Below are 14473 nucleotides of genomic sequence, written 5' to 3'. Positions count from 1 at the left end.
CCCGGAATTGCCTCTTCACTGTTGACGTTGAGACTGGTGTTTTGCGGGTACTCCATTTTTATTTTTATTTTAGTGTAACTCATTCTCAGAGTAAACCAGAAGGTAGTTTATATGGCTGGTGTGCTGACTGAGAAAGCAGGTCAGAATAGCATCATGACAGAATGGAGGAGCAATCAGAAGGCACTTCTTGATGGCTGAGGTTTAGGATCTGGTTAAACTACCAGCACTGTGAAGAGAAACCATGAAATGTCCTCCACCTGGAGTCTATATACCCACTGTAATCTGATCTGTTGTGGTGCAAGGGCAGAGCATTTGTGTGTGTGTGTGTGTGTGTGTGTGTGTGTGTGTGTGTGTGTGTGTGTGTGTGTGTGTGTGTGTGTGTGTGTGTGTGTGTGTGTGTGTGTGTGTGTGTGTGTGTGTGTGTGTGTGTGTGTGTGTGTGTGTGTGTGTGTGTGTGTGTGTGTGTGTGTGTGTGTGTGTGTGTGTGTGTGTGTGTGTGTGTGTATGTGTATGTGTGTGTCCATGGAAGAGGATGGATGAGGTAGTCTATAGTCTGTATAGGATCAGCTGTTCTTTACATTTACATTTACATTTAAGTCATTTAGCAGACGCTCTTATCCAGAGCGACTTACAAATTGGTGCATTCACCTTATGATATCCAGTGGAACAACCACTTTACAATAGTGCATCTAACTCTTTTAAGGGGGGGGGGTTAGAAGGATTACTTTATCCTATCCTAGGTATTCCTTAAAGAGGTGGGGTTTCAGGTGTCTCTTCTTTCACAGCTGGGTCATGTTAGGGGAGAGGTACAGTAATTGTCTGGTCTGTGTTTCAGTCAGTTTCAGTCCTCCCTCTCTTAGGAATGAATGAAAAACTGGCAGAGAAAAATGCTTAAATTATCTAAATCTATCTTGCACTGTCTGAGTAGCAGCTGCAAATATCATTCTATTGATCTAATACATGCTACGTTCAATTCTCAGAGAGAAAAAACACATAACTTCCAAACCCATGACCTATAAATAAGAACCAGCAGATATCCCTGACCATGTGACTTGAACAGGTAAAACTCCAGGGTCTAGTTTTTACCTAGTTTCACCTTCGTATAGTTTTATTTGTAAGGAAGATATTTTTATGTTTTACTATTTTTAATTCCTACCTGCACACGTCACCACTAACTTCTCAGTATAATCAGGAATAACTCAGCACCCTATAACCATAACCATATAAACAGTGTACTGATACAAATATTAAAATAAAAGTTTATTTCGAATGAAACCAACACCACCACCTCTCTGTCATGGTTTATACCAGTGACAGTTGGTTCAGGTTCTTTCAATTGCATTCTTCTCTCTACTCCGCCTATCTGCATCTCTGTCTGTCTTGAGCATCTGCTAGCAAACTGGGCCCTCACAGTTTCCTATGCCGATGAGCTCAGGACAGACACAACTGTATTTGTTTCCTGTATTTCAGCCCCTTTTCAGGTGTCCCAACTTTACTTTTTACAAAAACAGTTCAATTTGTCAGCAAGATGCATCAATTAATTCAGGCTACAAGAGTGTTGGCTTAATGACAATCTGCGAATGTAATTACACTTTTTGATGTTTTATAACAGATGTCTATTTCCATTCATCAAATGGCCGGTGCACAGTGCTCTGTTTGGATGCTGGAATTATTTTTGAGTGGACGGACGTGAGCAGGTAGCCGACTTTTTGAAGTGATTTGTTTGACAATAAGATGAAAACATCATGACTGGTTGTGTTAATGCCACATTAAAAGGTAATACATGTTTACCGTTATAATACATGTCTTATAATACATGTCTAACCCATACATGTTTTTGTGCATTCACCTGAAGTTCTTTGAAAAAAATAGAGACCCCCCCCAATGTCACGGTATAATTCGTACTCTGCATATAAACATAAACCTTGTAAATAATTTTTGAAATGGCTAACTGGTGTACTTACTTCCACACCACCTCTAATTGGAGCTTGATGGTGCCTAGTTCAGTGATGTCCACTACCATGAGCTGGGGTCGAGACATGAAGAAGTCAGCACTCTTACACATTACCATGCCAACCAGCAGGGAGCCCAGGCCCTTGACCTCTGTTACCTGAGTAGAGACATTTGATTGGTCAGTTGAAACGTCACACAAGGTCAGAAATGTCTTACTCCTCATTCTTTCATGTGTAGACTCTTAACAATACAACTTTCTTCTTTCTCTATCCTTTTCATTCACAGCCATTTACTTTTTTGGTTTTTAAGGTGTATTATCATGCACTTGAAGACTACTGTTTCTAGCTTTGAACGTCTGCAACTTCAATTAGACTTAGTTTGACTGGAAATCCTTTGTCCATTGTAAAGATAACTCACTTAGCCAGAAAATGGGCTTCATATCTTTTTCACAGAAGGGATGTTGTTTTCCCCATCAACAGAGAATGTAACTTCATCCACATTATGCACTGTATGCCACTGTGTTTCCCGCACACAAAGGACAGGAATAAGCTTGTCATCACTACCCACATGGTCGTCCCTGACAGGATATGACGTTTACACTGGTGTGTGGGCTTGCACCCGGAGAGCATCTGAATGTATTGTCATGTGTGATCCTGATGTGCCTGGATGTACCTGACAGACACACAAATGAAGTTTCCACAGGGAAAATCAACTGCTTTCAACATTTACATTACATTTACATTTAAGTCATTTAGCAGACGCTCTTATCCAGAGCGACTTACAAATTGGTGCATTCACCTTATGATATCCAGTGGAACAACCACTTTACAATAGTGCATCTAACTCTTTTAAGGGGGGGGGGGGTTAGAAGGATTACTTTATCCTATCCTAGGTATTCCTTAAAGAGGTGGGGTTTCAGGTGTCTCCGGAAGGTGGTGATTGACTCCGCTGACCTGGCGTCGTGAGGGAGTTTGTTCCACCATTGGGGTGCCAGAGCAGCGAACAGTTTTGACTGGGCTGAGCGGGAACTGTACTTCCTCAGAGGTAGGGAGGCGAGCAGGCCAGAGGTGGATGAACGCAGTGCCCTTGTTTGGGTGTAGGGCCTGATCAGAGCCTGAAGGTACGGAGGTGCCGTTCCCCTCACAGCTCCGTAGGCAAGCACCATGGTCTTGTAGCGGATGCGAGCTTCAACTGGAAGCCAGTGGAGAGAGCGGAGGAGCGGGGTGACGTGAGAGAACTTGGGAAGGTTGAACACCAGACGGGCTGCGGCGTTCTGGATGAGTTGTAGGGGTTTAATGGCACAGGCAGGGAGCCCAGCCAACAGCGAGTTGCAGTAATCCAGACGGGAGATGACAAGTGCCTGGATTAGGACCTGCGCCGCTTCCTGCGTGAGGCAGGGTCGTACTCTGCGAATGTTGTAGAGCATGAACCTACAGGAACGGGTCACCGCCTTGATGTTAGTTGAGAACGACAGGGTGTTGTCCAGGATCACGCCAAGGTTCTTAGCACTCTGGGAGGAGGACACAATGGAGTTGTCAACCGTGATGGCGAGATCATGGAACGGGCAGTCCTTCCCCGGGAGGAAGAGCAGCTCCGTCTTGCCGAGGTTCAGCTTGAGGTGGTGATCCGTCATCCACACTGATATGTCTGCCAGACATGCAGAGATGCGATTCACCACCTGGTTATCAGAGGGGGGAAAGGAGAAGATTAATTGTGTGTCGTCTGCATAGCAATGATAGGAGAGACCATGTGAGGATATGACAGAGCCAAGTGACTTGGTGTATAGCGAGAATAGGAGAGGGCCTAGAACAGAGCCCTGGGGGACACCAGTGGTGAGAGCACGTGGTGCGGAGACAGATTCTCGCCACGCCACCTGGTAGGAGCGACCTGTCAGGTAGGACGCAATCCAAGCGTGGGCCGCGCCGGAGATGCCCAGCTCGGAGAGGGTGGAGAGGAGGATCTGATGGTTCACAGTATCAAAGGCAGCCGATAGGTCTAGAAGGATGAGAGCAGAGGAGAGAGAGTTAGCTTTAGCAGTGCGGAGCGCCTCCGTGACACAGAGAAGAGCAGTCTCAGTTGAATGACTAGTCTTGAAACCTGACTGATTTGGATCAAGAAGGTCATTCTGAGAGAGATAGCAGGAGAGCTGGCCAAGGACGGCACGTTCAAGAGTTTTGGAGAGAAAAGAAAGAAGGGATACTGGTCTGTAGTTGTTGACATCGGAGGGATCGAGTGTAGGTTTTTTCAGAAGGGGTGCAACTCTCGGTCTCTTGAAGACGGAAGGGACGTAGCCAGCGGTCAAGGATGAGTTGATGAGCGAGGTGAGGTAAGGGAGAAGGTCTCCGGAAATGGTCTGGAGAAGAGAGGAGGGGATAGGGTCAAGCGGGCAGGTTGTTGGGCGGCCGGCCGTCACAAGACGCGAGATTTCATCTGGAGAGAGAGGGGAGAAAGAGGTCAAAGCACAGGGTAGGGCAGTGTGAGCAGAACCAGCGGTGTCGTTTGACTTAGCAAACGAGGATCGGATGTCGTCGACCTTCTTTTCAAAATGGTTGACGAAGTCATCAGCAGAGAGGGAGGAGGGGGGAGGAGGGGGAGGAGGATTCAGGAGGGAGGAGAAGGTGGCAAAGAGCTTCCTAGGGTTAGAGGCAGATGCTTGGAATTTAGAGTGGTAGAAATTGGCTTTAGCAGCAGAGACAGTAGAGGAGAATGTAGAGAGGAGGGAGTGAAAGGATGCCAGGTCCGCAGGGAGGCGAGTTTTCCTCCATTTCCGCTCGGCTGCCCGGAGCCCTGTTCTGTGAGCTCGCAATGAGTCGTCGAGCCACGGAGCAGGAGGGGAGGACCGAGCCGGCCTGGAGGATAGGGGACATAGAGAGTCAAAGGATGCAGAAAGGGAGGAGAGGAGGGTTGAGGAGGCAGAATCAGGAGATAGGTTGGAGAAGGTTTGAGCAGAGGGAAGAGATGATAGGATGGAAGAGGAGAGAGTAGCGGGGGAGAGAGAGCGAAGGTTGGGACGGCGCGATACCATCCGAGTAGGGGCAGTGTGGGAAGTGTTGGATGAGAGCGAGAGGGAAAAGGATACAAGGTAGTGGTCGGAGACTTGGAGGGGAGTTGCAATGAGATTAGTGGAAGAACAGCATCTAGTAAAGATGAGGTCAAGCGTATTGCCTGCCTTGTGAGTAGGGGGGGAAGGTGAGAGGGTGAGGTCAAAAGAGGAGAGGAGTGGAAAGAAGGAGGCAGAGAGGAATGAGTCAAAGGTAGACGTGGGGAGGTTAAAGTCACCCAGAACTGTGAGAGGTGAGCCATCCTCAGGAAAGGAACTTATCAGGGCGTCAAGCTCATTGATGAACTCTCCAAGGGAACCTGGAGGGCGATAAATGATAAGGATGTTAAGCTTGAAAGGGCTGGTAACTGTGACAGCATGGAATTCAAAGGAGGCGATAGACAGGTGGGTCAGGGGAGAAAGAGAGAATGTCCACTTGGGAGAGATGAGGATCCCAGTGCCACCACCCCGCTGACCAGAAGCTCTCGGGGTGTGCGAGAACACGTGGGCAGACGAGGAGAGAGCAGTAGGAGTAGCAGTGTTATCAGTGGTAATCCATGTTTCCGTCAGTGCCAAGAAGTCGAGGGACTGGAGGGAAGCATAGGCTGAGATGAACTCTGCCTTGTTGGCCGCAGATCGGCAGTTCCAGAGGCTGCCTGAGACCTGGAACTCCACGTGGGTCGTGCGCGCTGGGACCACCAGGTTAGAGTAGCAGCGGCCACGCGGTGTGAAGCGTTTGTATGGTCTGTGCAGAGAGGAGAGAACAGGGATAGACAGACACATAGTTGACAGGCTACAGAAGAGGCTACACTAATGCAAAGGAGATTGGAATGACAAGTGGACTACACGTCTCGAATGTTCAGAAAGTTAAGCTTACGTTGCAAAAAATCTTATTGACTAAAATTATATAGTACTGCTGGCTGGTGAAATAGGCTAGCTAGCAGTGGCTGCGTTGTTGACTTTGTTTGAAAGTGTAGCTGGCTAGGTAACCTCTAACTGGCTAGGTAACATCGACAATTACTCTAGACTACACAATTATCTTGGATACAAAGACGGCTATGTAGCCAGCTAAGATCAAACAAATCAAACTGTTGTACTGTAATGAAATGAAATGTAATACTACCTGTGGAGCAAAGCGGAATGCAACTACTCTAAAAAACTACTTTCAACTGCTTCTAAATCTCAAATGTCACCTTATTACCTCTGTAGTAGTGTGCTATGTGACCATACGTTGCTCCAGTCAAAAGTTATACACTATGTATGAGTTAGACTGTCATTTGAGATGACAGCTCAGTCTAAATCTTTAGGGGCCAGTTTCCTAGGCACAGATTAAAACTAGTTCAATACAGATTCTTAATTGAGCAAGCTTTTTAGTCCAGGACTAGATTTAATCCGTGTATGGGAAGCCGCCCCCAAAAGCTCACCTTTATATCAAAGTTCTCGTGGATGTGAGCGAGGAAGATCATCTCCTCCACATCCCATGACTGCCTATCATCCGTCTGGATTTTTCCACGGATCTTCCACCTCTGCCTCCCCAGACGGATCACAACCTGGATGGAAAAAAGCATACATCTTTGAGACCGTGTCCCATATAGCTCCCTATTCCCTATAAAGCTCACTACTTTTGACCAAGGTCCTTAGAGCTATGGGGATATGGTGCCATTTCGGCCGCAGCCTGAGTCTTTTTCCTCAGTTGTGGTTCCTCAGAGCGTTTTTCACTGGGATATGTTTTGATAGAGGCACTCACTTCGTATTGGTCGCCTGGGCATAGTCGAGCGAAGCCGATCAATCCTGTTGGAATATATTTTTCAGACAAAGTTGAAGCTTGCCATTGAGGTGTGCCATTTTTTGTATTCCATTTCACTAGAATGATGAAGGTTGAACATATGTTTTACCTTTCATTTTGATGTGAAGCTCTCCCAAGAGAATCTCCAACTCCCCCTCCATGACACACATATCCTGAAAGAATTTGTAGGTTATGATCTGCAGTGGATTGCTACTGTACTTCATTTTCACAATGAATTTATTGATCTAACTGGACCTGTAGGAGTTGTCTGCATGATCAGAGACTTAAATTGTCTTGGTAACACTTTACACACAGGTTAACTTTATAAAGTATTTCTAGGTAGTTTGTACGTGGTTTATTATTCGTTTCTAATGTATCTATGAACTAATCAAACCTGTTTATAAACTACTTCAAATCCTTTAAAGTATACTTGAATATGTCTAATAGATCTTATAGTGAAATTCTGTGTGTGAGAACCCATGACAAGAGAAGACAAATGGGAGATTCAAAGTCCATCTGTGAACCATACCTCCACACTATGTCAGTGGTAAATGGGGTTACGCTAGCTCACGTGTGACCCATACCTTCCCGTGTGACCCATGAAATATGAAGAGTAATGGGCCTTCAGGTGCCCATCAGTGACATGTGACTCCAGACTCAGCGGTTGGCTGCTAAGCGTATAACGTGCGAATTAACTCATGAAACAGGAAGATGAACAAGCTTTTGGTTGTCTGTTTATGTCCCATATCCACCCGTATGTTATAAACATGGCAACCGAAGGACACGTTTGACCAGAGGATCTGTGTATACGGTGTGTGAGATAACCCATGAAATTGTTGAGGTAAATTAAGTTGTGTGGCACCCGGCCGCGTGTGACTGCAATACCTCCAGGCTGTGGCGATGGTTACGGTTGAGTTCCTGCAGGCTCTCTCTGGAAGCCCGTGAAGAGGGCGATAGAGCGAAGGCTTTCTTCATGTTCACCGCCCCCTGACACAGACGCCACTGAATACAGTAAGTCTCGTACAGCTCTTCCACCTGGAAATGTAAATATAAACAGGCAACCATTTTGCCCTCCCTCTGGTTATTTATGAGGCTGTTGCTCCCACATGGTGTTATTCTTCCTGATGCATCGATGCACATTGGCTGGTGGGAAAATCCCTCAGTGTTTGACTGTGTTGGAGACAGAATTGACACTACATAGACCTACATAGAGGTCATGGAAGTGTGGCCTGTGTGGTCTAGCGGTTTGTGCTGTTGATCCCGGCATGCATGTATACCGGAGACAACATGGGTTCGAAACTGAACCACTGCCCCTCTGACTCATAGATGTCACACCTTTCCTGTCATCTCTTCAGTATCATGTCTGTTAAATAAAAACACCAGCAATATGGAAGTTGTTACCTTGCTGATTTGGAACTCCAGTCTTCTTATGTATCTCTCCAATGCTCGGATCTCCTGACATCGCAAAATCAAGTGGTACATTTTATGACAACAATTTTTAAATGTAATTTTAAAAAATGGTCTTCTTTTTTTTACCCCTTTTTCATGGTATCCAATTGGTAGTTACAGTCTTGTCTCATCGCTGCAACTCCCATACGGACTCGGGAGAGGCGAAGGTCGAGAGCCGTGCATCCTCCGAAACACAACCCAACCAAGCCGCACTGCTTCTTGACACACTACCCGCTTAACCCGGAAGCCAGCCACACAAATGTGTCGGAAGAAACACTGTGCACCTGGCAACCGTGTCAGTGTGCATGCACCCGGCCTGCCACAGGAATCGCTAGAGTGCGATGGGACAAGGACATCCCTGCCAACCAAACCCTCCCCTAACCCGGACGACGCTGGGCCAACTGTGCGCCGCCCCATGGGTCTCCCGGTCGCGGCCGGCTGTGAAAGAGCCTGGACTCGAACCAGGATCTCTATTGGCACAGCTAGCACTGCAATGCTGTGCCTTAGACCACTGCACCACTCGGGAGGCCCCATGACAATTAATTTTGACCATTCGAAAAATAATAAGAGAGCAGGCAAAAAACGGTATCTCACCTTCTCCAAATCATACAGAAAAGCCTGAAAACAAAGGATTGTCTAGGTTTATTTCTGGGAGATCTATATGTTTTATGAACTCGATACAAAAGCTATGTCTTAAAAGTTGTTTCTTTATTCCTCACATTCTCTTTCCTCGCCTCTTTCTCAAACCGTTTTGGAGGAAGAGATCCTAGATGAGGAACCTCAGATATTCTGCTCCAATGTGCTTTGAGGAGACGAGAAGAGTGGACGTGAGAGATTGAGAAAAGACTGTTGATAAAGAGCCTAAATTGTTCATTGTGACTGTGTACTAGTGGAGACTTTCTTTTCCATGTGTTTACTGCAGTTCCACTCATTACACTCTTAGAAAATAAGGTTATATCTGGAACCATAAAGGGCTCTTCAATTGTCCCCGTAGGAAAACCCTCTGAAAATATTTTATTTGTGGTTATTAGTGGAATCCTTTCATTAATACAAGGTTCTTCGTGGAATCGTTTCTCCACTAAAAGGTTTTAAGTAGAACCGTTTTCACCACCAAAGGGTTATACCTGGAACCAAAAAGTGTTCACCTATGGTGACAAACAAATAAACTTTTTTTTATCTAGGAGTGTAATGCAATGAGCCCATACATCCCATTTTCCCATCCAACAACCTCGACTACTATATACTCACCAGTCTGGAGTTCCTCTTGGTGTCTCTTTGCTGGGAGGACAGGAAGTCCATCTCCGTCTGATGGCCATCTAGATACTCCCTGCCAACAAAGCTCAATATCAGCCACCAAGCACTGTGCGTGATGCTGATTGGTGCAGTACAGTACATGAGACTTCTGAATTAACAGCGAGTTGCCCTGATGCACAGATCTAAGATCAGCGTATGTTTCCCCAAGCGTACCCCCCCCCCCCCCCCCCCCCCCCACCAATTAAAAGGGAAAACATAAAACCTTAGATCGGTGACTAACCTTAGATCACTCTTGTCTACTTCTTTGGACATTCATATGATTGGAGTTGCTACTTACTTGAGGCCTTTCCGTAAGGCCTGGAATATCCGGTCCACCTGCTCAGGTTGCTGTCCCCAGATACTGGCTCCCATCCGACTGGGAGAGGGATGCACCCTGGTAGATTTCCCCGACAGGGCCTTGGATCGAAAAGAGTTCTGTAAAGGGGAGACCCTGTATGGAGGAGAGGATGAAGAAGGCAAGCATTTACACACAGTGCTGATTGCGTCTCAAATGGCACCCTATTCCCTATATAATGCATTACTTTCGACCAGAGTCCTATGAACCCTGGTTAAAAGTACTGCACCATATAGGGCACTCCAGTCCTCGAGTACCCCCAACAGCAGACCTTTTTGTTGTAGCCCCGGACAAACTCACCTGATTCAACTCATTGAGGGCTTGATGATCAGTTGACACATTGAATCAGGTATGCTTGGATTTAGGGTGCCATTTGGGACACATACAATATATTGTAATTACTGAGGTATTTATGATATGTCAAATATGTGCTGTATGTCCATGTATGTCATAGCTTAGTTTACACATCCTGGTTGACTCAATCAACATATTTATCGCCAGAGTTGGGGAGTAGTGAACTACATGTACAGGTAACTGTCAAAATAAAGGAAACACTTGAGTAAATGAGGGATACAAAGTATATTGAAAGCAGTTGATTTCACACAGGTGTGGTTCCTGAGCAATTCTTAAGAAAATAACATCCCATCATGCTCTGGGTCATGTATAAAAATCAAATCAAATCAAATTGTATTGGTCACATACACATGGTTAGCAGATGTTTATGCGAGTGTAGCGAAATGCTTGTGCTTCGAGTTCCGACAGTGCAGTAATATCTTACAAGTAATCTAACAATTCCACAACAACTACCTTATACACACAAATATATGGATGAGCGATGGCCGAGCGGCATAGGCAAGATGCAATAGACGGTATAAAATACAGTATATACAGTTGAAGTCAGAAGGTTATATACACCTTATCCAAATACATTTAAACTCAGTTTTTCACAATTCCTGACATTTAATCCTAGTAAAAATTCCCTCTCTTAGGGTAGTTAGGATCACCACTTTATTTGAAGAATGTGAAATGTCAGAATAATAGTAGAGAGAATGATTTATTTCAGCTTTTATATCTATCATCACATTTCCAGTGGGTCAGAAGTTTACATACACTCAATTAGTATTTGGTAGCATTGCCTTTAAATTGTTTAACTTGGGTCAAACGTTTCGGGTAGCCTTCCACAAGCTTCCCACAATAAGTTGGGTGAATTTTGGCCCATTCCTCCTGACAGAGCTGGTGTAACTGAGGCCTCCTTGTAGGCCTCCTTGCTCGCACAAGCTTTTTCAGTTCTGCCCACAAATTGTATATAGGATTGAGGTCAGGGCTTTGTGATGGCCACTCCAATACCTTGACTTTGTTGTCCTTAAGCCATTTTGCCACAACTTTGGAAGTATGCTTGGGGTCATTGTCCATTTGGAAGACCCAGGTGCGACCAAGCTTTAACTTCCCTACTGATGTCTTGAGATGTTGCTTCAATATATCCACATAATTTTCCTCCCTCATGATGCCATCTATTTTGTGAAGTGCACCAGTCCCTCCTGCAGCAAAGCACCCCCACAACATGATGCTGCCACACCAGTGCTTCACGGTTGGGATGGTGTTTTTCGGCTTGCAAGCCTCCCACTTTTTCCTTCAAATATAACGATGGTCATTATGGCCAAACAGTTCTATTTTTGTTTCATCAGACCAGAGGACATTTCTCCAAAAAGTACGATCTTTGTCACCATGTGCAGTTGCTAACCGTAGTCTGGCTTGTTTATGGTGGTTTTGGAGCAGTGGCTTCTTCCTTGCTGAGCAGCCTTTCAGGTTATGTCGATATAGAACTCGTTTTACTGTGGATATAGATACTTTTGGACCTGTTTCCTCCAGCATCTTCACAAGGTCCTTTGCTGTTGTTCTGGGATTGATTTGCACTTTTCGCACCAACGTACGTTCATCTCCAGGAGACAGAACGTATCTCCTTCCTGAGAGGTATGATGGCTGCGTGGTCCCATGGTGTTTATACTTGCGTACTATTGTTAGTACAGATGAACGTGGTACCTTCAGGTGTTTGGAAATTGCTCTCAAGGATGAACCAGACTTGTGGAGGTCTACAATCTTTAGTTCTTGGCTGATTTCTTTTGATTTTCCAATGATGTCAAGCAAAGAGGCACTGAGTTTGAAGGTAGGCCTTGAAATATATCCACAGGTACACCTCCAATTGACTCAAATGATGTCAATTAGCCTATCAGAAGCTTCTAAAGCCATGACATAATTTTCTGGAATTTTCCAAGCTGTTTAAAGGCACTGTCAACTTAGTGTATGTAAACTACTGACTCACTGGAATTGTGATACAGTGAATTATAAGTGAAATAATCTGTCTGTAAACAATTGTTGGAATAATTACTTGTGTCATGCACAAAATAGATTGCCAAAACTATAGTTTGTTATACTATAGAGTGGTTGAAAAATGAGTTTTAATGACTCCAACCTAAGTGCATGTAAACTTCTGACTTCAACTGTATACATATTTTTGTTTTAAGTCATCCCAAGTGGATGGGGTTGGTGGGGGGGACATATACCTATACCTCCTTTTTATATATTGTTTTACTATCCTTCAAATATGCATATTGCATAAGATACCTTGGATGGCTGAGTTGGTTCCCTCCAGAATCCCTTTCCCTATGTGTAAACTTGATTATGTTCGCCCTGGACAGAGATCTACTTAGGTTCATTTTAACATGGTAGCATTTTGCTCTAGTCTATGAGAGGTAGATGCTGCCTTCCGACAGGGGGAAGGCCAGCATAGGGGTCCAAGGTTTTCTTCTGGGTATTTTGTTGTTTTTAGCTGTTTTTTTATTTATTTTTATTTTATTACTCTGACCTTTCAGATCGTACTAACATTCATTTCTGATTACTATGACTATGCCTAATTCACATACTCTAGGCTCCACATGCGTTATCAGCTGGAACATGAAAGAAATTAACCAGGTGGTCAAGCGTAGCCGAGTGTATGCTCATCTTAAGTCCTTAAATCCGGACATTGTTTTTCTCCAAGAGACCCATCTCCGGTCCAGCGACCATGATAAACTAAAGAGAGGATGGGTAAACCCAATATTTCACTCCAACTTTGGTTTTAAGGCCAGAGGGGCAGCCATCATTATCAGAAAAGGCTCCTCCAAAGTAATTTCAGATACTAATGACAGATATATTATAGTGATGGGGAAATGTTTAGCACACAGATTATTCTGGCTAACCTCTATGGTCCTAATTGGGATGACGCTCAATTTTTCTCTGACCTCATCTCAACACTTCCCGACCTTAACTCTCATCATTTGATATTGGGCAGAGATTTCAATTGTGTATTGCATCCAAGTCTAGACAGGTTCAGACCGAAGCCCAACAATGTAATTTCAAAATCAGATGCAGTAATCAACTAATTTGTAGAATCCTAATGTCACGCCCTGACCTTAGTATTCTTTGTTTTCTTCATTATTTTTGGTTAGGTCAGGGTGACAAGGGGTGATATATGTTTTTTGTCCTGTCTAGGGTTTTTGTATGTTTATGAGGTTTGTTACTAGTCTAGGTGTTTTGTATGTCTATGGTTGCCTAGATTGGTTCTCAATTAGAGGCAGCTGTTTATCGTTGTCTCTGATTGGGAACCATATTTAGGCAGCCATATTCCTTGAGTATTTCGTGGGTGATTGTCTTTGTGAGGTTGCATGTCTGCACTCATTGTTTATAGCGGTCACGTTCGTTTTTTTTGTATTTTTGTTTGTTCAGTATATTTCTTTATTAAAAGAAGTATGTCTTCAAATCACGCTGTGCCTTGGTCTCATCACTACAACGTTCGTGACAGAATCACCCACCAAAAAAGGACCAAGCAGCGTGGTATCGGGCAGCAGCAGAAATCTCTGGACTCATGGACATGGGAGGAGATTCTGGACGGAGAAGGACCCTGGGCACAGGCTGGGGAATATCGCTGTCCCAAGGCAGAGCTGGAGGCAGCGAAAGGTGAGCGGCGGTGGTATGAGGAGGCAGCACAGCAGCGCGGCTGGGACTTGAGGCAGCCCCAAAAATTTATTGGGGGGGGCACACGGGGAGTGTGGCTAAGTCAGGTAGGAGACCTGAGCCAACTCCCCGTGCTTACCGTGGAAAGAGAGTGACCGGGCAGGCACCGTGTTACGCGGTGAAGAGCACGGTGTACCCAGTGTGCATACGTAGCCCGGTGCGCTACATTGCAGCTCCTCATATTGGCCGGGCTAGAGTGGGCATCGAGCCAGGAGTAATGAAGCCGGCTCAGCGCATCTGGTCTCCAGTGCGTCTCCTCAGTCCGTGTTATATGGCACCAGCCCTACGCACTGTCTCTCGTGGGTCTGCACAGCCCAGTGCGTCCTGTGCCTGCGCCCCGCAAGTGCCGGGCTAAAATCAACATCCAGCCAGGACGGGTTGTTCAGGCCCTTAGTTCGAGACCTCCAGTGCGCCTCCACGGACCGGTCTATCCTGTGCCTCCTCCAAGGACCAGGCCTCCAGTAGATCTCTCCAGCCTGGTGAGTACTATGCCTGTTCTAAGAACCAAGTCTCCTGTGTGTTCCTCCAGTCCGGACGCTCCAGAGCC

General features: G+C 45.4%; 1 protein-coding gene across 4 annotated transcripts in view; it reads right to left on the bottom strand.

Annotated features, from left to right (window-relative positions):
- The window catches only part of ripor3 (RIPOR family member 3), a 61227-nt gene that overhangs the window by 18810 nt on the left and 27944 nt on the right, over positions 1-14473 (bottom strand). For 3 of the 4 annotated variants that reach the window (XM_071386855.1, XM_071386865.1, XM_071386879.1), the window contains exons 3-11: positions 9820-9972; positions 9477-9555; positions 8823-8846; positions 8181-8234; positions 7665-7814; positions 6889-6952; positions 6741-6784; positions 6418-6543; positions 1965-2110 (exon numbers count right to left, since the gene is read on the bottom strand). In XM_071386855.1, coding sequence (XP_071242956.1) covers positions 1965-2110; positions 6418-6543; positions 6741-6784; positions 6889-6952; positions 7665-7814; positions 8181-8234; positions 8823-8846; positions 9477-9555; positions 9820-9972 — 840 coding nt within the window. The remainder of the gene's footprint in view (positions 1-1964; positions 2111-6417; positions 6544-6740; positions 6785-6888; positions 6953-7664; positions 7815-8180; positions 8235-8822; positions 8847-9476; positions 9556-9819; positions 9973-14473) is intronic. The other variant, XM_071386872.1, reaches the window with a different exon arrangement.

This window comes from Salvelinus alpinus, chromosome 2, assembly GCF_045679555.1.
Source record: "Salvelinus alpinus chromosome 2, SLU_Salpinus.1, whole genome shotgun sequence".
Taxonomy (NCBI): Eukaryota; Metazoa; Chordata; class Actinopteri; order Salmoniformes; family Salmonidae; genus Salvelinus; species Salvelinus alpinus.
This window is presented reverse-complemented; position numbering and strand designations above follow the sequence as displayed.